Source organism: Podarcis cretensis (genome assembly GCF_951804945.1).
Source record: "Podarcis cretensis genome assembly, chromosome: 6".
NCBI lineage: Eukaryota > Metazoa > Chordata > Lepidosauria > Squamata > Lacertidae > Podarcis > Podarcis cretensis.
The window spans coordinates 44,964,832-44,991,641 of record NC_137175.1 but is presented as its reverse complement, the minus strand read 5'-3'; the positions used below and the strand labels follow the sequence as shown (position 1 = coordinate 44,991,641).

Genomic DNA, 26,810 nt, shown 5'->3' with positions numbered 1-26,810 from the left:
CCGCAACCCAACCTCCTTTTCTTTATTGCAGAAGTGGCTTTCTTTGAAAAGAACAGCAAAGACATTTTAAGAGATAATAATTCAATATTTATTTAAGATGAACACATGCATAAAGAATACAGAAGGATCTATTGCAGAATTTATTGCAGAATTATTTGATTAATTGTATAACTGAAAAAATAATTGACTGATTTTGAAAAAAAATGCAGTGTATATTTTTATAGATCACAAAATAAATTGGTTTGACACAATGTACCAGTATTCATTTCTAATTCCAGTACGATTGGATTATGATCTGCATATTTAGCTTTGTTGATATCCATGCCAATGCCAATAGTTCGTATTATTTCTGCCTTTTTTACATAACTTAATAAGGGTTTGGAGACAAAAAAAATATCTATCCTGGATGAAGTTTTATGCCGATGAGAGTAGAACGTATATTCTCGTGTATCAACATGATGAAATCTCCACACATCTACCAGGTCAAAATTTTGAATCAAATCTTCCATTGCTTTGCATAAGGTTGATCTGTTGTTTTTGGGATCCGTTGATCTATCTTTAGCTTCTGACATTACAAAATTCATATCTCCTCCAATAAGCCATTTCGCGCTGTTGTTAAAACTTGTCATGATTCTGTATAAGTAACTGAAAAATTCAGTTCTATTATTGTTTGGAGCATATATATTAGCTATGTTTAGCACTTCTTCATTTACACAGCCTTGAATCATCATGACTCTGCCTCTATATTTTCCCCCTGTTTCTTCATATATCTTCTGTATTTCAATTTTATTTTCATTTATATACATTGCTGTTCCTGCTGAGTCTGAAGTGCTAGCTGAAGCAATAAGTTTGCCCAATCTTATATCATATAATAAATATTCACGGTACTTTCCAATGTGTGTTTCCTGAAGCATGATTACATCAGCCTTTTCTTTACATAGATTCTCGAAAATTCTTTTTCGTTTCTCAGAACCGTTTAAACCTCTTGTATTGACAGAAAATATTTTGATTGAATTCATCTTCAATATTTTTATGGCTATTTTAAAGCAGAGTACTCTTCAAATCTCTCAGCTGTTGACTGTTCAGGTCTCTCGAAGCAAAAAGAAAGTTCGCGAATGCAGCTCGTTTTATATGCCACCCAATGCCACGTTGTGGTCAGTGATTGGTTAAATTTGCTCTGATGATTTGACGTAACATGGAATTTTCTAGTCACCTTAGAAATCGAAATCTAGTGCCCTAATTTCGACATCACTCGTTTTACTTAAATTCCAGCCTAATGTTTGACTCTTGCGCTGTTATTTTTCTGCCCTGTTTGTTTTTGTGCATCCTCTTAAGTTCTCCTTTTGGCTATTTCCAGCCACTGTACTTATACTAATGTAAACTTCTATTATTACCATGCTTTTGTGCGAATTTTATTTTATGTTTATGAGATATTTTATACTGTGATCCCAACACTCCTCAACAGGGATCCTACTACTCCGATTAAGAATGCAAACCTGGAATGCATTGGTCTTTCCACCATCTGAATCAAGTATTGAAAAAGTAGGCATGATCAAATAATTTGAAAGGTTTTTAAAGCTACAACTACAACAGAATTTATAGAATAAGAAATAACACAAAGGAATAAAGAACACATACAAAGACCAAGTGTTTCTTGCTTGTCTTCTGCTTCTCCCCCATTTCAGATCTTATCCTGTCTCCCTACCACTTTTATCTATCTGAAATAACCCTTGCTCGCCTTTCCCTATCTCCATCCAATCAGGAGTGTTTATTTCTTTTTTAAAACATTTTTATTAAAGTTTTTCATAATACAATAACATATAGAAAATTAATGTAAATTTTAAAAAAAACCTACAAAAAGTTCGAATAGAATAAGTAGACTATGGAGTCCTCTCTTAAATGTAGTTCTTAACCCATGCCACCCACAGCCCCTGCCAGCTCTTTCCATTCTCCTCCCAGCCTCTCACCCTAAGAGGCCAACATTTCCCTGCCTCCCACCCAGGGTCCCTTCATCAACCATCTATCACCCCAGGAGTGTCTGTTTCTGAGAAGCACCTCAGATCTTTGTCTATTCCTGTGATAACTCCTCACCCAGTTCCTTGTCTTGCTGCTTCTGTTCGATAAGCAGACTTGATCCTTTAGCACCAAACACCATACCCTGACCCTAAATTCCTCATTTAGACACCCACCACACTGTCCTGAAGATGAGGAATTCTGTTCTAGGGTCACGGCACTTGTTGTCCCATGTGGGTGAGGTTTACAGGACACATCAGCAAGACCTGTGCGTATTTGAAAGTTTCCAGACATAAAGTATATACTGTATTTTTCGTTCTATAGGACGCACCCGACCAAAGGACGCACCTAGTTTTTAGAGGAGGAAAACAATAAAAAAAATATTCTGAATCAAATGTTGTATAAACTACTGTATTGAATAAACAACCGGTATATCAGAATCATATTACAGCCATGTAAAGTGAACAGCAGTCAACAATGGCATTAAGAACCATCATCACTGTCATTATGAAATTAAGGTTTGAGTACTCTTCTAGTCTTCTGTGAGCCCCAAGAACTCATCACTGCTAGAGTCAGAATTTATGAAGCTCAGTTGCTCACAATCACTGACATCACTTTCTTCACTAAAGGTAAAGGTAAAGGTACCCCTGCCCATATGGGCCAGTCTTGACAGACTCTGGGGTTGTGCGCCCATCTCACTTAAGAGGCCAGGGGCCAGCGCTGTCCGGAGACACTTCCGGGTCACGTGGCCAGCGTGACATCGCTGCTCTGGCCAGAGCCAGAGCCGCACACGGAAACGCCATTTACCTTCCCGCTGGTAAGCGGTCCCTATTTATCTACTTGCACCCGGAGGTGCTTTCGAACTGCTAGGTTGGCAGGCGCTGGGACCGAGCAGCGGGAGCGCACCCCGCCGCAGGGATTCGAACCGCCGACCTTTCGATCGGCAAGTCCTAGGCGCTGAGGCTTTAACCCACAGCGCCACCTGCGTCCCATTACTTTCTTCACTATCTTCATGTAAAATACCATCTTTGTTTCCATCCGAAGCATTGCTAATGCCACATTTTCCCTCTCAGTACTCTTCCTCCCCTCTCTCAGCGAACAGCCTGCCCGCTGCTCGCAAACATTCCCTTTACTTGAATTACAGTCAAGAAACAGCTGAGCCTCTCAGGCTTGGGAAGCTTTCCTTCTCCCCACTTTTTTCTCCCCCTCCCCAAGCAGCATAGTCCCCTTTTCCAGCCTCCTCCTCTCCATCACTTTCACCCAAACTCCTCAGGTGACGTCTGCAATTTCTCCCCTTCGCTCCTCCCTCTCCTTTGCCCTCTACCATGACTCTCCACTCATGGCAACCTATGGTACCTCCTCTCCCTTCACCCAGCTTCTTGGTCCCCCGCCTCAGGCTCCCCCTTACAAAACAGCTTTGCTCTCTGCTTGGAGTTACAAACCATCGCTGTCCACTTTAGCGCTTCCAATACAGCGCTCAGCAGGGATGCTGTGAGAACACACTGCACAAAAGTGTGTCACAGGCAACAAGGACTTTCTGTGTCTACCAGAAGCTTGTGCTATGTGACATACTTTAAGCAGCCTTCACCAGCTTGGGTCCTCCAGGTGCTTTGCACTGCTACTCCTTCAGCCCCAGGCAGCATGGACGGTGCTCTGAGGGCTGCTGTAGTAGAAAACATCTTAAGGGCCCTGGGTTGGCAAAGGCTGGTTTAAATACCCCCTGTGGATAATTGTTCCTGATGGGAAGGGGGAGCCTGAGGCCCCTGTCCCTGCCCTCTTCTGCCTAGAAGGACTGTGAAGAGATGGGATAAGCTTACAGGGTACACTTTGTTCCCTCCTTCCTCCAAGCAGTTCTGGCCATGAAATTGTCAGGAGCTCGTCCTACACTCAAGTAGGACCCTGGCAGAAACACATGCCTGATTGGCATATTCTCTCCCTCCTGGTCGTTCGTTCGGGAGCTTCAAAAGCTTTCTTCTGCCCAAACATCACAGCGACCGATGCCAGCAGACACCAGCACACTTAGGGATCCGCAGAGCATTCACAGTTTGCGTAACAGACCCCAGCAATTCAGCATTTTGGCTAATCTACTTTATTTACATATAAACACACACGGATCACTGCAACATGGCTCCCTCTCTCTCTCTAGCATCAGACAGCAAAAAAGTGAAAGGACAAAGGATAATGGTCCCACTTCACGGAACACAGTAACACAAACATCCTGTCTCCGTCACTTCTCACTCTATGGAGTCAAAACATAGACCGTCATGTGATAGACAAAAATCCCATGACTGCAATCATGGATTAGGAATTCTAACAGAAACTACTTAACAGACAGTTGTCCACTATTACAGTCATTTTCTGGCTTAGACCCTGCTGTCGCTTTAAGCAGGGAGGATCAGGAAGATGTAATGTGACACAGACAGACACAGATGCAAAGCTGGATGCCAGCAGGAGCGCATGTTATGTGTGTGACTTCATGTGTTTCCACAATGTGCGTGTGGAATCTGTACAACTCTCCAGGTGTTCATTGTGAGATTGCTTTGAGATTTTTAAAAAAGGAATATAAGGCATGAATTGGCCACCATCCTTGACAAATAGGAGAGTCCATCATGGTGCTGAAGGACACCATTTTGTTTCACGCGTCCATGATGGGCCTTGCCTTGCCTACATTTCCATACACTCAGGGGGGCTGGGGTGCAACCCGTTTCTAAAACTCGTTGGACCCTTGCACTAAAATAGAGTTTAGTACACAAATGGAAGTTTAGGGAGACTCAAAACCCATACCAATCCTGTGTCTACCTTGTAACAGAATTTCAATGCAGGGGATTGCTTGCTTATCCATGCTCACTAATTTGGTTTCTGCCATGGTTGTCTTAGTTTGTCTAATAAAGGTGAACAACTTTATAATGCTCTCCTAGTCCTAGCGCGGTAGTAAAACTGCTAGCATATTTGCAAAGCTAAGCAGTGCCTGCTATGGTTTCAAATTGGATTTGGTACTGCAGTCTTGAGATTCCTACATTACATGGGGTTGGACTAGATGACCCTAGGGTTCCCAACTCTACGAGTCTATGATTCCCAAGAGATTTCGTTGGAACACGCTCCGCTTCATCAGAACGTGGAAATGGACTGAAGTCCAAGGGACCTTATGATGGGTGCCGTCACAAGCCACTTCTTTCTTTTGCTACGACAAACTGACACAGGGCTGCCCGTTAATTTGATAATTCAGTGAGTTTGTCTTCTCGGTTTCCGGAGTTCGGCGCTTCTCTCGGCAGTTCGGTTGCCGCTTTCCCAAAGCTGTTCCTCTCGAGACGTTTCTGGACTACAACTCCCATCATTCTTGGCTATGACGTCCTGCCTAGCCGGGGCTTAAAGGAGACGCGGCCCTATCACGGCTCTATGGTTAGAGTCGCAAGCGGTCGCGCAGGAAGTGATGCATTACGTCCGCGCCCGCCGAGGTTGGATGTTCCTGGGCTGGAGAAGAGCCCTCGTGCGTCGCTGAGGAGGTTCCGAAGCAGCGACGATGGCGCCGGGTGGGCAAGCAGCGGGCGGCGGAAGCAGTTCCAGCGCGGTGACGCCCGAGGGGCTGCGGGGCTGGATCCGGGGCGCCTACCGCTTCGCCACAGACCGCAGTGACTTTCGCAGGTGGGAGGAGTATTGATACGAAGGAGCTTTAGTGGGTCGGGGAGGGAGGAGGCAGCCGGAGCAGGGAGAGCCGCCCCGGGCTGTGCGGTGTCTCGCTTGGCCTGCCGTGAAGCACGGGGGGCCTCGCGTACTGTACGGATGTACAGGTCACTCCAAAGTTAATGCGCGGCTTGACGTTCACGGTTTTAAAAGGGCCTCGTGAGGGGTCCTGTAGCTGGCCAAGTAAAAAACAGATTACAGTAGGTGTGTCTGAAGGGTTCCGACTCGCCTCAACACATTTCGTTTTCTGTTTCACAGCTTCGTCTTTTCAGGGTTTTCAATTTTTTTAAAACAACATTTTCTTTTGTTTTTTTCAAAATAAAGTGGAATACACCCCCCCATCTAACATCACCCCCTTCGCACCCTCAAAAAACATAGCATTTTCAGTGTTGAAAAGGCTTCCCCCAATAAACAGGAACTAAAGAACAAACGAGCATTAAACAAAAAGCCAAAACATCTCTTTAGGTTCTCTGCCCATACTAAATCTACTCCCAGGATCCCCTGCCCTTCTGCTTATCCTCATTTTTCCAGAAATTGCATTTGCAATTTTTCTCAGACAGCACTTTTTATGTCCTCTGGCTCTGCGAGTTTTGAATCCATTCTGAGCATAATTGAAGCAATTTAGCTTGAGAAATATTAGTATGTAGTACCCATAGGAAAACTCAACCCTGAGTTCTGGATTACACTAGCTAAATGCATCCTCACCTCCAGAGAAACTTGTGTAGTGAGGAAGCACTTCTACTGCACTTTGGTTAAGGCAGGCAGTTTTGAATAGAAGGTTCTGTTAGTAACACGGCTGGCCCTTCATGCTGCTATATAAAGTGCAGTTCTGTTGATGTTTTGTCAGATGTCAGTCCCACCGAGTTCAGTGAAATGATTGCAGTAAGAATGTCATATATATTCATATCTGGTATTAGCGTCTCTAGGCCAGAAATCCAGCAGAATTGTGCCTAAATTTTGATATTAGCTACCAGTTTTCACACTCTTAACCCTACTCTGTATTTGTTTTAGGAACCTCATAGTTAACCTGGGCCTCTTTGCAGTGGGAGTTTGGGTAGCTAGAAACTTAACAGACATCGATTTGATGGCACCACAGCCTCCAGCATAGCAGAAACGGTGAGTAGCCAGGATTGTGGAAATAGTGCAGATTGTATATATCCTCTTAATTTGTCTCATCACAATCAGATCAATAGTTAAGTGAAGGGTTGAATAAATAGGACCCTGCTTTTCTGTGCAAACTCAGGCCTCATGAGGGTCACCCTTTCATTCTGGATGAAAGGAAAATATTTTCCTAATCCAGGCATAGGCAAACTCAACCCTCCAGATGTTTTGGGACTACAATTCCCATCATCTCTGATCACTGGTCCTGCTAGCTAGGGATCATGGTAGTTGTAGTCCCAAAACATCTGGAGGGCTGAGTTTACCTATGTCTGTCCTAATCTAAAGTTGGAGTGAGAACTTGCTACTGAAAGTTGAAAAACATCAAAATGGAAAGAGCTACAGGAAACTGTCATGAAAAACTTCTTTATCCAAAAATCATATTCCTGTTCTAGAACAGGGTTGAGGAACCTTTTTGGCTCAGGGGGCAAGATCTTTATCTGGCTCCACCCTATGGGCCAGCTTTGACAGGTGGACAGGGCAGGCCATGCCACATGATTGTCAGGTGGGTTGCCCCTCCCACCTCAAAATCACTTGCATTTCCTGTGATCTCATCTGAGCATGATTGGGGGTGGGGGTGCTTTGCAGGGGTTTCTCCTCTTTTATGTCAGTCCCCTCTCTCCTGTACTCGGATGGGATTGTGGGGACTGAGTGCAAGAGCAAGAGCTGAACACTCTTGCAGCACTCTGGGGTGATATTTAAAAAGGTGGCAGAAACTGCTGCAGAGTGCCAGATTGCTCTCTTAGGCCCAGTGATCAGCAGAATCAGCTTCTCTCCTGATGGGGGAGGGGGTGATCTTGCTTCCTGTTGAGGTTGGGCATACCCAAGAGCTTCCCGTAAGGAGTTGTCTGACAGGCCCATACTCAGCAGGATTGCTCTCCCTTTGCATTGGCTGATGTGTAGGGAGAGCTCTCCTTCTTAGTATTGGGTCCTCACTTTGTGCATTGCTTCAAAAGCTCTGGACAACCAGCAGTTTGTCAGGCCCTTTAGGAGCTTAACAGAGTGGCTTTGGGAAAGCCACCCTTCCCCGATTGTCATCAAGGGTAGGGCATGTGGGTGGGGCTTGCACAAAATGTACTGGTGGGCCAAGCCCAACACACAGGGTGGAGGTCCCCCACCCCCACTCAAGAATGTAATATTACCCCCAGAAAAGATCTGGAACAGGCATAGGCAAACTTCGGCCCTCCAGATGTTTGGGGCTACAACTCCCATCATCCCTAGCTAACAGGACCAGTGGTCAGGGATGGTGGGAATTGTAGTCCCAAACATCTGGACGGCTGGAGTTTGCCTATGCCTGATCTAGAACTTTCATAGTCTTGAAACTTGTGATTGCTATTATTTTAAGCATTCCAAACTTCATGGACATTTCCACAAATGTTTGTATTTCGATAGAGTTAATATGACATAGGGTTCCCTGTGTAATTTGCTTAAAACAATTCAAAGCATGATATTTTTAGTCACCTTTATAGTCAGTCATTTTCAAGCAAGGAGAATAAATTGAAAGAAATTTCTATCAGATAATTTTGTAGCCAAGAGCTGGATGGCTGAAACTGCTGAATATGTTTAGACTTCTGTTACATAAATTAGACTGACAGTTCCCAAACTATTCTGAAAACTTGTTGCACCTTAGGCTGAGCTATGAAAACACGGTTTATATTTCTCTAAGCTTTGTTTTATTTTATGTTTCACCTGCCTGAGTTTGTCTGGGGGGGGGATATATTAAATACTTCCTAAGATTTTGTGTTTGTAAATTATTGTTAGTATTTGGATAACTTCTGTATCAACTTTTTTATTACAATGTACATCAAACTATGTTGCATCTTTCCTTAAAATAAGTGGACATGAGCTGTAACCGCCAAATTTCCCTGCAAGGTGTGATTTCTTGGAAGACCAAGTGCACAGAGTTTTCATTTTTTTACCCATACAGTTCCAGTTCAAACTTAGCATGTTGTGATTAGATATGGAATTGTTAAAGCAAATTTGGGTGTTTATGTTGCCTTTGGATACAGAGGGTGATGATCACAGTGAGAATAGACCTACTGAAATAAATGAACTTAAGTCCCTTGATTTGATAGGCCTATTTACAGTATGCTTTAGACTGGTATCACTCTTCAGATTTGTTTTATGTTCCTTCTGCCACATAGCTAGTTTGAAATGACAGCTGTGTTGCACAAGGTATTAATAGTTTATGGGGCCCTGTCCACTTATTGGAAAAGCTGTATGTTGTTCACTTGTGTAGTAGCCTATCATTTTAGACGGCCATCTTTTCCTTACAGATGTGAATGAAGTAGATCTGCGTGAAGTCTGAGTTTCCCTCTTGCTTTGTGACCAAATGAATTGATTCATCACTGAGTTGATTAACATGGGATGTTATCTGCAATGCAGCTTCTACTGAAGCAATTGGAGGCATCAGCATCGTGAGTGAAGGACTAGAGAAAACACCAAGGCAACAATTTACCTGTACATTTCTTTTTATCATGTTCACTTCACTCGCTTGGGAGCACTATTGAGTCCAATTTAATGTAGTACCTTCCGTTCTATTTTTGCCAGAAAATATAAGTTATTTTGCAGATGGAATCAACTTATGTACCAAGAGTTTAACAGATTCTGAAGTGTGAAATAAAGACATGCCAATGCATTGGACTTTTTCATTTTAATAGGAAATTTCAGCTTACAAAAACAAGGTAAAAAGAGTAAAGATTTACAAAAATCATAAAAACATGATTCATATTTCACACTTAAAGAAGTAACAAGCCCCAGTCCTGTGTTTTTAAGTAGGACATGTTAACTATTCAAAGGGAAAATACATTTTTTAAAGGCCAAGGTGACCCTTTACTTATGAACAATTTTCAGCCAGCATAAAGAGTTGCGTGGTATTGTAATTATGATGGTCTATTGTATGTGGAAAAGGAACTGTTTGGTGTTGCATAGCATTTTGGTGTCTTGGACTGCTCTATAATGCCTCTGAGGTTACGGGAAACCACTTGTTAATTTTTTTTTTTAATCATATGGGCTGGAACGCTGTTGGTCTTGTAGAAGAACGTCATCATCATTACAATGTGTCTCTTAAAGTTCCCTTTAACAATAGATTTGTGTTTGTTCATTAGAGCCACCCATTCCTCCTTCCCATATGGAGATAAAAGGTAGTTGAATCCTAAGGAGTTAATGAGACTTCAGTTGCCACCAAGGGGGAATGAAATCATTGGCCCTGTGGGGATGGTGTCTGCCCAAGTCGTATGACACATATTCTTGAGTAGAAAGAACATATTATTCAGTATACTTAGCAAAAATTCCAACTTACAGTTTTGTACCTGTTTATAACACACCTCTTGATCCTTTTTATTTATAAACTATTAAACCCAGTTCAATACAAAATGTAAAAGATGAGTAGCTGTGTTTCAGTAACATTTATGCAGTGAGTGGGTAAAATCAGTTGCTCATATATCGATCTGTCCTCCATCACTACGTACCTCCAACCCCTTTGGAGCTGAGGCAGTCTTAACCATTGCCTGAGCGTGGCTAAGTGATCAACACCAAACAATCAGTAGCTACAAGTATAACTGCAGTCAGCATTGCCTTAAAGTTCCCCTGCAAATTACTAGTAGCCATAAATCTGCATTTAAGACAAAACTGTATACTTTTTTTTACTATACCTTAAATTACTGCTAAAATAATGTAAGCAGAAGTGTATAGCTTTGGGGAGCTGTGGCAAATTTAAGTACCTATGTAAAGAACTTTTGTGAAGTAGAGATTATACTACTGTAAGGAGATCTGATTTTGTGCATGTTAAAATTCTGAAATCTAATCAAGAATTTTCAGAACACCTGTTTTAAAAACATTTTGTGGTGACCATTTTTAAAAGTAGTGGCAGAAATTTGTTCTCGTTTTCTGGCTAGACTTACACACTCGTCTTCAGTGGAACTTGTTTCTGTGTACATGTGATTCGGTTTACATTTTGAGGTGCAACCAGTGCCCACTGTGCACTGCATTTGTTATAAGTGAACTTAAGCATAGCAGAGTTTCTTTTAATTCAGCAATTCGGTAACATAAAATTTCTTTGCCAAATATGCTGTAGTCAACCATGAGGCCTATACATGCTTCTGGTCAAGACCATCTCTGCCACTGGTGGTTAAATAAGAGGCTGACAGTACTGACTGATGGGGAATGGGACCAGATGCCCTTACCAGTGGGTGGTGGAGGCTGCTAGCTCAGTGCTGTGTGCCTGCACAGTGCTGATCTCCAGCTCACATGCCCTCTGCTGCCAAGGTTGTCAAGTCCCTTCCCCCCAGTGGACATGATACACCATACATTACATCACACATCTATGATATCAGAAACTGTCAATGGGATCTAAAAGCCTTTTCATGTTAAGTTTTGCAAGTTTGATTACAAGATGGTGCTTTCCTTGAATACTGAACAGCTTGCAAGCTCTGTGTTTAGTTCTAAGCATTAATTTTTTCCTAAGTCTTGTTTCATTGACACTGTTTGGAGTATTAGTTATTTTGGATTGAATGAAGTCAAAAGAAAATAGAAGCTGAAAGACACACAAAGGTGCTTGGTTGCAACCGTAAAGATGAGAATTGTACATTGAAAGCTGAGGCTTTCACACCTGTTTTGTGCAGTAGCGAACAGGACACCTAACTATATAGGCAGTGGGAGGATGGATACAAGGAGTGAGTGTGTGTGTGTGTGTGTGTGTGTGAGAGAGAGAGAGAGAGAGAGAGAGAGAGAGAGAGAAATGGGAAGGTGAGGCTACTTCCACTCTATATCAGTGCACTTAAAACATGGCAATCCTAGCTTGATTTTAATTTCAGTTGATGCTACTTGTATACAGCCAATATTTTCTATGAAAAGAAAGCATAATTTTTCTGCAATCCAATGTACAGTATCATCATTGCTATGTTTAGCATTTCTCTTTTTCTGACATCCACATGACCTGAACTGAATTTGGAAGCCACGGTTATGCTTACACCTACATAGTTCCAATGCATTCTGCACTGTAAGTAGTCTTGTCAGACTTAGGCTGATTGAAGATGTGCTTGACAATGCAGCAGTGACCATATGCCTTTATCTTACTTGAGGTGCTGTATTTAAGGATAACGGATATTGCTAGTTAAACTAGATGCTAGGCATGATATCATGAAACAATGTTCACTGGATTCTATTAATCACCTTTACATATAGATGTTTAGCTTCAAGCACTCATACGTATCATATACTATCTGTATAAAGATAGGACTGTTTGTCCTCCCAGGAACTGGAAATGGAAAGAAGCAGTACCATGGTAGAAGAGAACGGATGTCTTTGCAAGGCACCAGTCAGCAATTTCATAGCCTTTTCCAAACTGCTTTGTCAACAGATTGCTCCAGGCATTCTTAACCTTTCACACCAAAATTATGACGTACTTGCTTCAAGAGGAATAATCCTAATTTGAAAAAACTTTTTACTGACAAAGATTTAACACAAAACCAAAATTATGATCTACTTTTGAGCAAATCATTTGCATTATTAGAAATACAGTCTTTAGACACATACAGTAAAATACATCAAGTTGCTGGTAGGAACCATTTTTCCCATTCACATACAGATATGAAATGTAAAAAAGCCAATACTACTAAAGTATTGTAAAGACACAAATTTGGGAGGGGGAGAAAATTAAACTTGTGTCCCATGCAAAATGTAATTAGATACAAGGCACCAATTTTTTATCTTAAAAAAATTGTTCACAAAGCTTTATCGGTAGGCAAAACTAATCCCACAACTTTCACCCCATTCATACAAATTTTCAGTCAGCAATACTGTTTAAATGTGGCTGCAGTTTGTGTTGGGGATAATTTGCTGACATTCAAAACTCATTTTCTCCTATCACACATACCTGGCACACAAAGCATATTAGTAAAATGGATCTTTACAATCAGAAAGAGACAACATGTATGTTTTTAAAGTTCTTGTGAGTCCATAGGACACATTTAACACCAATTTTTTTTGTAAAGTTTAACTGATAGGCGTGTTATAGTTTCCCTGAAGTGCACGCACACACCTAGGGCAATATCTAATGCTTGTCATACTTGCGAGGAGACCCACTGCTCCAAGGATGACTTGCCACTGGATATCACCTCTATGGTTCAAAAGCAACTAAAAATAAGCATCTGCACAGTTCAACTTTGCAGTATAATAGTGAGTCGTTTGCTAGGATGCTCTTCAAATCAACTTGTTTGCTTTGTAAAGTTAGGACTATTTCCCCAGTGCCTGTAGGAAACTTCTGATATAAAAGGATTCCATTAATATTTCCCCCTTTTTGCACAAATTTAAAGAACAGTTGAAATTTTATATTTAAAATATGAAAGAACAAGTGAATAAATCGGCCTCTGTCCTCCTCTGCCTTTATTTTGGGGTTGCAGAGATACAAGGGGGAACCCATTGTTATACTTAATATGGACCTGTCACTGAAAATAGCAATCCCTTGTGGAGTATTCTCCCATACCCCTCAGTAACATTTAGGCACACCCATCCTCATGACATCATTGTACGTCCCCGTCCCCCCATTGCTGGGCCAAGGAAACTGTGCTGTCACACCATAGGTTGTGTGCCGAAATGTAGTGATAGGGGGAATATTTGACCTGGGGACGCCCTTTTTGTCAAGGGCAATGTCTAAATCTGCCTTCAGTGAGAGGAAGTGGGCAGTAATTCAAGTGGTCCAAATTTGATGAAGACCATTAGTTCCTATTTCAAAGCCTTTTAGTTCAGATCACTGCCTGCTTGCACTTCCACAGACTTCTAAGACCCAGAAATCTTACATCAAGCTAATAAAACCCTTAGCTAGCCTAATAAAGACTCATTTTCAAAACTTGATGTACTGAATTGCTCCATTATTCTTAATTTTTTTTGTAGCTAGTTTTAGCTATAGACACACAACTAGTTTTGCTCTGTTGATAACGGGAACACTTGTTATACCCAACTTATTCCTGTAGGTATACTCTTATAGCCGGATCCTAAACATGTTTACTCAGAAATAAGTCTCACTGCTCACTGAGTTAAATGGGCTTGCTTCCTAACAGGCATGTTTAGGAGCATAAATGTTAAAGTAAATTGAATGATTTCCATGGGTTAGCAAATGTGGATGTGCTTTTGGTCATATCCTACAAGTACACGGTGGCTCTTGGGAGAAGTGAAGCACCTTTCAGTGCTAAACGTTTTTCAGGGTTTAACACATATGCAACAAAGGAGCTGAATGCTAGGAAAATTAACACGGGAAGGTTAACTGATTGGTTATTCTGTTAGGCTTCTTTGTAATGGTAAGATATGGAACTATCAAGAATGCCAATTGTTATCACATTTTCTGTCAACCAGGACACTTTAAAACAGTGTACAGCATAGCAAGAGCACTGCTAGCGGTGGACAGATATAAAAGAAACAGCATAAAAAATGCTATACGCTATCGCTTCCAAATAAAAGCTAATTATTACAGAAACCTCACAGTGTTGGAAACAGCAAGCACAATTCAAAAGCACAGTTCCTTCTTTCCCTATCCAGGTAACTTTCAATTGCACTCATTTCCACATCTCGTGCCACCCCATTAATCACATGAGAGGCAAGTACTGTCCAAATCTGCTTAGGAAACACAAAACATTCATGGTACCCATACGACCCTCCCAACTACACTATGCATCTAATTTAGGCATCAGCTGCACCGACTCAAAAACTTAAAAGATGTTTGAAATACCCAGTCAAAAGATGAGTATTAACAGTAGGCTTGCCAGCTCTGCCATCAAACTCTAGCTATACCTTTAACAGCAGCTTGATGTGGAGGCAACAGTAGGTGATAGTGTTTATCTTCATGCTGTGAAAAGCTCCACATCTATTGTCTGCACATCAAGTTGCTACTAATGATCAGTTAGGCTGTGGTCAGTTGGCAGCCATACTACTGAGAAATCTAATTTCAGAGCTGCATTCAGTAGTGGGTGTTGCAGGTGGGGTTGCATTGCTTTCCTGGCTCCCAAATACAGCAGTGCTGCCACGTACTGGGAGGGGAAGCGGCAAGGCAGTGGGGAGCTCAGCACTGTGCACAGGAGCCCTGTTGCCATGCCCTGTTGTTTTGCTGCCTCCCTGTGGTAAATGGCAGCAATGCAGTCTTTGGAAGCCAGAATAGTAATGCAGCCCCATCTGCTACTGCAGTGCTGCATCATGATTTGTAGGGATTCAGCTTTCTATATTTAAAAACACTGTTGTGTCTGCTCTCAAGACAACGAGTACGAGCTGAGCTTCATTAACTGAATTTCTTACTAAGGATGCTTGCCTGTAGAACTTTCTGGAGTATCAGACATGCTGATCCAGTACACCTGAACTTTTTACTACCAGTCCAAACAGCAGACCAATGTCTACTGGAATCAGTGTGTGCTGCACAGTCCCAAATCATGGCTGTGTGTAACAAACCCCTGCTACTTTCTCCCTACTTCCAATGCAAGAAGGGGTAAACGCTTAGATTTTTGTCATTTTAGTAAACTTGCCATTTACTAATATCAGGAGGCTATCAATGGACTTTGAAAGATGGATTCACAGTAGCTACAGAAAGCAAGAAAGCACTTGAGAAAAACTTGTGCACACCAGACACCTGTCCATCTTTTTGAGATCCTTTCCTCCCAGAAATTTCTAAATTACTTTGAAAGCTAAATCCTATACTGAGCAGAAGCTCCTGTGGCAAGACTATCTTCAGGAATTTTGAGAAGACCTGTGCTCTTCTCCAGAATTGTTTACTGAAATGCATGTGTTCTGCTCTAACAGAGGAACCCTGCAGCAGATAAACATTACAATTGCAGGATTAGATTTCTCAAATTTTGTGAAGCTCACCATCCATATCAGAGTCAAACTTCACCTGATTTACAATGAGGCTGCACTGATTTCTGTCACAATTTAATTGGCCTATTTCTAATGAGCAGTTAGGGGTATGATTTCTTGATACAAGTGATGGCAAAAAAGAGCCCCGAAAGCCTAGTTACAAACCCAAGAAAAGTTATCTATATCTTTGTTAATACACAATTGTGGGTTTTTTTATGCTATCGTATCAATATTTCCAAGTTCCAAAGCAACAAGTTGTTTGTTTAGCCACACAGAGTCCTGTGCTTTCCAAGTATGTCCTTTCTACAGAGATGAAACAGTGGCAAGAGCTCTTAATGGTAACTCAACATAGGATAGCACACTAATGAATTGTTATATCTTGTTGGTCATATGCATGTGACTAAGCATACTGTGATGACAAACACTCACAGTTTGGAGCTAGTTTTCTGGGGGTTAGAGAAGAGAATGAGGATGGATACCCTTCCTATTGCCCCAAAAAACACTACGAAAGGGAGGAAGTTGACAAAATTCAGGACACTATTAGGGCCTCTTCTTGCTTTATCTGTGTGATGGCTGCTACTTCCCTGTCCGTTCTTCTTTGCATCTGAAAAGTTGCTATGCACTTAGGGCAAGAGTTGATATGTTCCAATAGCAGCAGAAGAAAAAGAAAACGAGTAATTAGTACAGGAAATCTAATCCTCAACTGTGAAACTGGGTGGAGTCGCGTGACCAATTCATATGGTGATCATCATGTTATAGCCAATACATAAGGAAAGCCCCAAAAGCCAAGGCCAACCCAGAACAACTGCAATCATTACAGAGGAAAATGTAGACTGTAAATTCAGTCTAAGTTTTTGTCTTATTAGAAGATGTGGAAAATAGAGGGGAAGAAAAATAGTTTCTCTAATTTTTAGTACATACTCAAAATATGTGACATATTCAGCATTCTGTATAATTTCAGCTTTTGTTCATTCCAAGAAACTGGAATTACTTCAGGGGACAAAAGATGAAATGCCCATTACAAAAATAATAAACAAGGGTTGATGAACACATTTTCCTAGTGTAAAAGATCTTAGCATGTGTTTTAGTACAGTACAACACCATCTACCCAAATTACGCTGGGTTAGAAAGATGGATGGTGACTATATTATACACTGTATAATAATAACTGGCTACGTTATTTACACCAAGAGGTGCAACAACAGCAGTTCACCACATCAAGAGATCAAGGATTAAGTCAGCTGTGTTGATTCATTCTTTTTCTGGAGGAATTGTTATATTTATGGTCAGTTTGATGGCTTTATATCCTGGTTGTACACAGAAATTTGAATGCACCTACTTTTCCATGCCATAATGATTTCTCTTTGAAAGAAGATAAATAGTCCTAGACATTGGAGGCTGTTACTCTTTGTTTTGTTTAGAGGACGAAGGATTTTACAAATACATCTGTCCTTAAAAAAAATAGATGTTCTGCTACAATCTCATAGAACAGTTGCACATAGTAGGAGGCCCACTTTTCCAGACTGTGGATCCAAATAATTCCTGCAGCAGTATTTGTTCCCGCCAAGATGAGTGAACTCCAAAAGGCTTTTAAAAAAATAAAATAAAAATAAGCCAGTTGATGTTTCCTTTCAGGGGAGTGTCAGTCTTCTATCTTTATCATTGTGTTTGGACGGCACCTGAGCTTGAAGTTGTGTTTCTGAGATACTTGCTTTGCCCTGCACGGTTCTTTGAGTATAAAAAAGAATGTAGGCCTGGGTTTTGCATACCTCCTCCACACTACATACATTCAGTTTGGAGTCATTGCAGTGGACCCAAAACCCTAAAAAGGAGAGGAAACACAATTTATTAATGGCAGGGATTTATCCTGACAAATCATTTTTTTTTTTGAACTGGTTCATAGACAGATGACCCCTTGAGCTTCTGTAGCACTTCTACAAAAGCTACAGAGAGAACCACAATATAATGTGCCCAAAGGGACATTTGTATTGAACAGCAGCCCATGTGCTCAAAAGCAAGCCATTTTTGAAACTCAAGGGGACTTTCCAAAGCAGTTTTTGACATACTATGGTTCTGCTACTGTTCAAGGAATACAAGTCAACAATTCCAATAAGCAATCCCAAACATATGGCTGCTCCTAAAAGGGGCTTTCTGGGTCTCAGCCAAATATACTGCTATGTTATCTAAGCTTCCCCATTTTATAGTGTTATCTTGGATAAAATTCAAGAAAAGATAATTGTAATTCTGCTTTTCTCCAGATGGCTGGGAAATACGCTGTATTAACATTTCGAAGGGAGATGCAAGACAATAAGGAAGTGTGGATGTTCTCCATTCAGTGTGAATTTATCATCTGAACAAGTCTGCTTATAGTTTGGAGCAAGAGAAATAGCAATTCACTGAGCAAGCAAAATAGTTTAATTCAATGTGGATATTAAGTAAAAGAAAAACAGAATATGACTTTTCTTTTTTAGAGCAAGAGCAAGCAATATAATCTATTCTGAATGACTACAAGCAAGAAGAAAAGCAGTTTAATTCCTAGTGTTACCAGCAGATATACTACTAGCTGTATACTGTGGAAACAGCTATAATATTGCAGGAAACAAAAACATTTTTAAGAAGTGGTAATTCTACAAAATGCAATCAGTTAAAAAATTTCTCCCTATAACAAGGCACACGCACCTCCCTCTGTGTTGTAGCAATATGCCGTGTAATGTCCTGAGCCAAACCCTTTCCCGTGATGCATCACCACAGCCGAGAGGTCATAGACAAAGGTCTCTTTGTCAAGAGAAGAGAGAGTGTCCCTGCAGCAGTAAGGTTCCATGTTTAATACCTGGTCAAAGAGGACATGGACCCCAATCTTCTCACGGTGATTACGCCCAGACCACCTGCAATACAAAGGCATGCAATCAAAAGGGCTTTAAAAAAAAATGGCAGGGGCGCTGACAGCTGTAGCAAAGCTATAACAAGATTTCAAAGAATTATGATATTCTGGATAGTGTACTTGATGAAAAATTTCAGCTGAATGGTCCTAATTTACTGCACTTAATATAGTCTGTTTAACAATATGAAATACAGGCCTTTCTACATGCTTTTGTAAAACATATTTCTTCAACAATATTATTCCATGCAATACATTTTGAAAACTGTTCTGCTTTTATTTTCAAACTACTTTTATTATTTTCTGAAACTGATGATCAATAAACCATTATTTAGTAAAGGACTATCATCAGGCTTAGTAGTGATTCAAAGTAGCTTCCTAGGTCATTAGCAATTACATTTTAGTAAACTCAAAAATAATTACATTACCAATTAGAAATAAAAATACATCTCCAAGTTGGGAAGAATATTTTCTGCCTTCTTGCTTTCTTAGAAATGTAAGATGGGTAAGTCAATACTATTTAGTGGATGTAAGTTGGCCCAATAAAAGAACTCCCATTCTTAGGCATAAATATTACAAAAGGGGTTTTCCTGCTAAAAGACAGGCATGTTATACTACTCAGTCTAATTAAAGAATCTTGTTCTGAGGTTTTAAATATCTGCAAAAAATGGATACAACGAACAAAACACACTTTGTGAAAAATCTCAACCCTGGAGGTGGCCAAAATAGAGATCCTCTTTAACATAAATTTCAGCAGAATTGTACAATTATTTACAATCACAACGTGCTATGGGATACCCACTAACAGTAAATAGTGATGACATTTAAAACAAGCTAATATTGGATTCAGAATTCTCATTTTTAGGTGGAAAGGATAAGCTTACTCATTTGGTTACAATTTCACCTGTTTAACAGATGTCAGCATAAGATATGTTAGAGGAAGTTCTACAGTTACAACACACAAGCCTCTTTGATTATGCTTTCATTATAACATATTGCGGCTGCAAACCCACGAACTGCAGCAGTTGTGTTGTCACTTCTGTCCACAGATCTGTCTATTCAAACTTACTCCACTGGTGCTCCTATGGTAGTCAAAAGGCTGAGTCAATTCCTCCCACATCTACCCTCCCGGGAGGACAGCAGCAGCCTTTAATGCCACTTTGAAAGACAAATCTCTTCACTGCCCTGCAGATTCATGACTACAGTACTTGGAAGAATTCCAGCTTGCAATAACTTGAATCCATTTACAATATTGGAAGAACAATCAACAGGAGTTCAAGCATAGCGCTTGGAAAGAAGCAGGGAAGTGAATTCAGAGGCACAAATGCACATTGCAATACAGTGGATAATATTGTGCTAGAACGGTTCTAAAACAAACAAGGAGCCTCTTACTGTGTGCATCGGATCTTTTTTACAAATGGGTGCTTCATCTGTGCTCTGTTCTGACAGAGAATCAAAAAGGGACATGAAACATTCTTGCATTTCTCTTCAAAAGTAAAAGGTATGTAAGGGTTCCATTTAATAAAACATCCAGTAATAATATAAAAATTATATCCACACCATTGCTTCAGATACAAAGGCGATCCTTTATTCCCCCGCCCACCTCCAATTCACCTGAATCGTTTAAGGTGCAGCCGGAGGACCTGAGGTAGTCTGTAGATCATTAACTGCTTTTTAGCTTCACTTAGAATAAGAGGTTTGGGAGAAGATTTCCGCCGTTTGCCTACGTAACAATTAAGAAAGGACAAAAGAGGGCAAGTTACAGCTTCCTGTCTTTGAAAGAAAAAATTACCAACAGCAAGTCTTCTACCTTTCCATTTTCAGCAGCCGGAAACTAACAATAAAGCTGCAAAGTGTGAATGCTATGGGAACTTCTCCTCAGGTCTCTCTCAGCAACTCTATCAGTATGTGAAGTTTGAACCACATGAATTTGCTGGAAATTTGAAACATGCTTTATTTCCTCTTGCAAGTCATTTTTCAATCATCTGCTTATGGTTTCATGCTGCTTATATGAAAATTATTTTCAGCACAATGGTAAGCACTTTTACTTAGATCCAAGTCCCATGAAGTTCTATAGGATAAATTCCCTTGCTTAATGGCAACGTCTGCAGAGGAGAGAGACTGATGGAGCCACCAGGTTAGGAATGATGAAGACATTTTCTCAAACTAGTTTTTTAAAGTAAACTCTACTAAAACATACACACACATCACATAGCACCAGAACAATTTCTGAGAAGATTAGTAGGTTAACGGTTAGTAATTTCTACGCTTTAACATTTCAGAGTAATTCAAAGCTTCTAAAAACACAACTATGTAAATACACTTTACACATTGTCGTTTCAGATGCAAACAGCAAACCATGGTTTGATTAAAGCAGGAAATTACTCATTCAGATGACATTGAGTCATTCAGACTCATTCAGAGGAGGAGTATGTGCAAACGCAGGACTAATCATAGAAACAATGGTTTGGAGGACTGGAAGTATTACTTCTAAACCTACACTTAAGTCTTTTAAGATGCCAGAAGACTCTTTTGTTTATATCTCAAGAATAAACATATGTCATCAAAGTCTTTTCCACAGCTGCCCACTCTACTGTAATACCAATCCCTAGAAAACCTATTTAAAAATAAATGACAAATACTTACCTGAACCTATTTTGATATAGAAAGTCTGAATAAAAACAAATTTCCAGCCATACATTATGGCTGACATCTATAATTTCTCCTTGATTATTTATGATTTGTATCCTATTCTAAAAGTCATAGTTCCCTTATTAATTATCTCAAATAGTAACCCAAGGTTTTATCTCTGCAACATCAATACACACTATTTTTGAGACGTCATGGCAACTTTGAATAATTATCAAAAAGGAAACAAAGGAGGAATGATAACATATCTTGAATTTGGTGTGCTTGGCAAAAAATTATAGTTATGTACCCCAATCCTAGGACAGCCATCCACAAATAAAATTGAAGATAATATGCAAGCATGGGTGTATTAATGTGTTTCCAAGGTACTATCGTACTGACAAATTCAAAGCAAAGCTTCAAATGCAATAAATCCTCCATGTCAATGTTAAAAACAGGCCATTCTTTGTCTTCACGAATACACAAAAAAGAACACATGAAAATGTGTGTAGCTAAACGCTTGAGGAAGGCTACAACAGTGAAGTATGGCGTTTCCTGTAGTGAAGAACTCTTTACCTAAGTCTGTCAAATTCTATTCCCGTTTTTAATAGCATCCTGAAACAAAACAAAAAGCCAACCCAATTTCTGCCAAAACCAACCCAAGCAACTTTTAATCTGCAATTGATACTTCCTTAAACCAGACAGAAGCTGTCACCAAGAAGGGGGGTAGGGAACAGTTCTCTCCAATACAGAAAGAATGGAATGGCTCTGTAAGTTCAGCAGATCAATTGGGTATGCAAACTTACCTAATTTCTATAATTAATTTCAATTGTTGAACCCTGCTTTATTGTTATCAGTTTCTTTTAAAAAGCAAACAACACAGTTCCAGCCTGCCTGCATTTTCACCATAAACATGCATAACATTAGCATTGGATAATGGAATCACTGTAGTTGTTATTCTTCTGGAGACATTACTGCTTTTCCTCAATGAGCTTTCCTTTCTGTTTTTCAGAACATAAAAGACCCTAAAAAGAACAGGTTCTTCCTATTCCCATGTCTCTATCCTATTCGGTTAGGAGAACTTTTTTGTTTTAGCAATCTGGCAAATAATAATAATAATAATAATAATAATAATAATAATAATAATAATATAGGACTTCTTCCCATTACTTTCAGTAACATTTCAGTATAGTTCTAAGTGCAGTTAAGCCCTTTTACATTCTGTGATGTTCAACATCAATATTGCTGATGGCACTATAAAGCATTATTTATTATTAACAACTTTTTACAGTATTTGGAACTGTTGAATGGAAGGTCAAGAATTGTGGAAGCACCTGTTATAGTGTCACCAGGCACAATGGAAAATTAAATCTGTAAGTAACACAACCGTCTTTCACTTACTGTTGCACTGGTCACATGCATAAATCCTTCCTTCCAAAGCTTCTGTTTCTGTGAATTTGGCCAACATTTCAGTCAGCATGCACTCCGTCTGATTAACAGGCACAATCCCTTTGTTGATGGAGTGATACCGTTCAGGAAATTCCAGGGAAAGATCCCAGAAAGGTTCCACAGTATTAGATTTATAGTTACATGTTATACAGGTGACCTAGCAAGAAAAGGTTTATTTATTAAGACATACATTTATACAGATACCGTCTCATAAGACACTGTGAGGCCAGTGAGTGAGGCTTAGCAGCCAAGAAAATATGGCTTATTCTGTGCTCTAAGTAAGTCTGTAACAATCTGTAAGAGAGAGGTTGTGCTTGGAAATTCCCAGATACGGACAGAGAGGCACCTTCAGAATAATTTCTATTGTTTAATTATACTGCCTTTGTACAACTCTCTAGTGTAAGAATGAAATCACTCCTACTGAAATCTATGGCTAAAATTCAACTCCTTTAAGTAATTCCTCTAACTTGATTTATTGATAAATGCCCATATCTATTTAATTTTCTTCATCGCTATAATGAGTTGCAGAATATATTTCTTCAGTTTACTGGTATGCTCAAGAGGATTTTATGTTATATGTTACCAATATTGCTGTTTAGTGGGTAACAGGTTTGTTTTTGTTAATTGCTTCACCAAGAAGAAATGATGTATTTTACCCAGTTTGCTAGACCAAACCTGTGAAAAGCTGCATACTGCAACATAGTTCCAATTTATACCTAAAACCAATAGCATTATATGCACTGATTTCCTCCCTGACTTCCAGTTGTAATGAAAGCAAAGTTTGTTAATCTGGATGTAATGAGATGAACCAGAAAGTGGGATGGGGTCAGAGCTTGTGAGGAAAGGAATCTTGAATGTCCAAGATTCACTCATGTAATGTCAAGCCACCACAGCATGGTGTTACATGAGAACTACCTATAATGTCTACTTAGACCAGGCATCCCCAACCTGTGGCCCTCCAGATGTTTTGGCCTACAACTCCCATGATCCTTAGCTAACAGGACCAGTGGTCAGGGATGATGGGAATTGTAGTCCAAAACATCTGGAGGGCCGAAGGTTGGGGATGCCTGACTTAAGAGTATTATATAGCTGGGAGCTTCTGAATGAGGAACATAATATTATGATATTTTGCAAAAATGAAAACAAAAGCGTGAGTGGAGGAGAAAACTCTGCCTCATTCTCCCAAAAGATTCTGATGGGTTAACAATGTAGTTTGCAAAACCTAAGTGGAAGCAGCCAAAAGCACCTAACTAGGAGGACAGAAAAAATAGTGCCACAGTCATGCCTTGCAAAACAACAACAACAAAACCCCACACCCATTATATAAACAAACCCTATCTCTCCCCAGCCATATTTGGAATAGTAAGTATAAACTATAGCAAAGACTCTAACATTGTTCTGTTAGCAGCATGAGTTGCTGAAAAGGGAAATTAATCCCCCCACCTACTACTACTACTACTACTACTACTACTACTACTACTATAATTTTGTTCCATTAGAAAAATATGCTGAAAATGACAAATTTCACTTAAGGTATACTAAAAATTCTCCTTTTGCCAGATACAAGCATTAATATTTGGTTATTCATAAATACTGTCACCAAAAAGTGTCTCTAGCTTTGATAAATATAAATTTGGCTAACATGCATACCTGACTGAGCAGCTGCCCATGAAAGATGGTGTTCACCACCTTCAGGACCTGCTTGGTGAGCTTCCTCTGTGAAAAAGGGATGAGGATCCTGCGTTTTGTTCCTTCAGATTCCAACTCCTGCTGCACTTTGTCCAACAATTCACAAAGAAATTCCTGAGCATCTTGCTGGTCATAACCTCGAAACGCTGGAATCAAACTCCACACAGAGTGCAGCATGGCAAAAGGAGAGACCGAGGCCCACTTCCCAGACCACATGACTCTGAAGAGCGTGTGCAGTTCGTGACAGAGAGAGATGTGCTTTGAACTTGGCTCCTTGGGCTGTGTAAGTTCTAAACTTTTGCTTATTGAGGACCCGCCATTTAAGCCAGCTGGCAGGCTCTGCCTGCCATATGAACCCAGTTGATCATTCCTCCCTGAATCAGTTGGAGCAGGCCCATTGACCAGCTTTCCAGACATTCTAGACTTTCCATTCACGGTCTTAGCTAAGAGTTCTTCAGTTTCACAAAGATCCAGCGTCAAGAAACATTCTCTAAACTTTTGGAGGTGGCTTAAAACTTGAAGGATTGAGTTCATATAGCATGTGTTTCCTAGATTCTTTAGTCCAGTCACACCAGGAGTCATTTGAGGCTTACGCCGGATGGAATAGAATTGTTTGAATTTGCTATTCTGCACTCGTCTTGAGGTAGGGGAACTTGCTTCCATATCTCTGAATTTCCGAGGAATGAGATTCTCTCTGCGGATGTGCGACAAAAGCCGGGCACTTTTTCTTGGAGGCGTGTTTGCCAATTCCTCCAGCAATCTCCGCTTCATTTCTTGACGCCTCTGCCTGGCCACTTCCTTCTTCCTCTCCAGCTCTTCCAATTGTTTCTTTTGTTCTAGTTTTCGCTGGCCTCTAGAACTCTTATCAAACCAGGTCCGTAGTGCTTTTGCTAGCAATGACTGCCGTCTGTACCAGAGAGCTGTAAGCATCTGAGGCTTTCCCTGAGGGGCCCTCTGATGACTGCAAACATCCTCCCCCAAAGCCATTGACCGTAGCGTCCTACCACTTTTAGCAGACGGATCATGCTTCTGGCTTTTAATTGCAGATAGAGAACTTCTAAGCAATTTCAGGTCACCCTCGGGATTATCATTCAACACATAGTCTTCGCAAAGGTAACAAAACACGTACAGGTCGTTAACTTCCATGGCCAAAGGATGCCTGGTCTCTTCGAAATGCTTAAGTGCATGGTCCTCAATATATCTTCCACAAGCCACATGGGAGCATTTCAGGCAAGCCCAAACAGATTCCGTGGTGTTGCAGTCCATGCAGTGCCACTTCTGGGGGTTCAGAATAGAATGGTCCTGGGCAAGTCGTAGCCGCCCAACATGTTTGCATCTATCCATGTCTCACATAAAGCTCCACTGCTTTAACCTTGCAAAGGAGACAGAAAATTACTTAAGTAACTGCACACATTAAAAAATACAGTCATATATTATTTTTAAAAACCACCCCAAAAGCCTGGGCAGTGTGTATGGAGGTCCTGGGCTGGCAGACAACAAGATCACCACCCCTTGGCCTTGCTGGAAGGAGACGTACAAGGCGCCATCCAACCATCTTAGGGACTCCAGATTTGTGTAGGGTTTACTCCTTGGCCATATGTTGTATAAACAAAATTAAAATTGGACTGCACAATCTCTAAACACACAATGGCCTGACTCACACATAAAGCTTAAGTATGGCTTAGCATTACAAGGGTAAGCCACAGTAAAGTCTTGGGCTTGTGTTCTTCTCCCTTTTCTCCTCTCTTCATCCAGTGTGGCTGCACTTCCAAATTTCCTCATGGCAGCAGTCATGTACAGGGAAGCTCACAGGCCCAAGACTTGTTCACATATTGCTAAACCATAGTTTAGCACTACATACAAATAAGGTTAAACAAATAAGGTCTCATTTGTACGCAACCTGAATTCCATCCCAGGAAAGGCACATTACTGCACAGAAAACATTTATTCACTAGAAATAATATTACTAAATCATATTATGCTGTTTTACTAGACTTTTTATCATGCTATTTTTCAAGGCTTAACTCTTCAAGAACAAACTAAGTTATGAATTATATAGAGCTGCAGCAATCCGGAGCTGTAGCAAAAACCAAACATTTGCTACAGATTGTGGTTAAAAAACAGAGTGTTTAACCATGATCCCAGGTAAGAAAAACCTTGGCCTAGCAGAGCAACAAAGCAGCTGTCACCTCCCTGGGAGGCAGCATTTTCGTGCTAAACTGTGGTCTAGCTTAGTGTTACACGCAAACATGGCCAATATGTCCACATCTGCATATTTGTTTCAACTTAATTATGAACTAATATTTAAAAATTATTTTTGTTTCCCATTGTTTTGAAATTTCTCAGGAATCTACATCAACCAGTAGGGAACCACTATCATTTGTGATAGGAAGAAAACAGAATAGAACACTTCTTCCAGAAACTGTAATTAACATTACATAGTAAGCTCACTTAGCCTTGAAAGTCTCCAGAATGAATA

The 26,810-nt window shown here is 40.4% G+C and overlaps 1 protein-coding gene across 5 annotated transcripts in view; it reads right to left on the bottom strand.

Annotated features, from left to right (window-relative positions):
* Positions 1 to 9,490: 9,490 nt before the first annotated feature.
* The window catches only part of USP49 (ubiquitin specific peptidase 49), a 53,037-nt gene continuing 35,717 nt past the window's right edge, over positions 9,491 to 26,810 (bottom strand). For 4 of the 5 annotated variants that reach the window (XM_079980660.1, XM_079980662.1, XM_079980661.1 and 1 more), the window contains 5 exons: positions 24,293 to 25,703; positions 22,595 to 22,799; positions 20,180 to 20,288; positions 18,367 to 18,572; positions 9,491 to 17,509 (listed from right to left, as the gene is read on the bottom strand). In XM_079980660.1, the coding sequence (XP_079836786.1) occupies positions 17,319 to 17,509; positions 18,367 to 18,572; positions 20,180 to 20,288; positions 22,595 to 22,799; positions 24,293 to 25,675 (2,094 nt within the window). In that variant the 5' untranslated portion in view covers positions 25,676 to 25,703 and the 3' untranslated portion in view covers positions 9,491 to 17,318. The remainder of the gene's footprint in view (positions 17,510 to 18,366; positions 18,573 to 20,179; positions 20,289 to 22,594; positions 22,800 to 24,292; positions 25,704 to 26,810) is intronic. The other variant, XM_079980663.1, reaches the window with a different exon arrangement.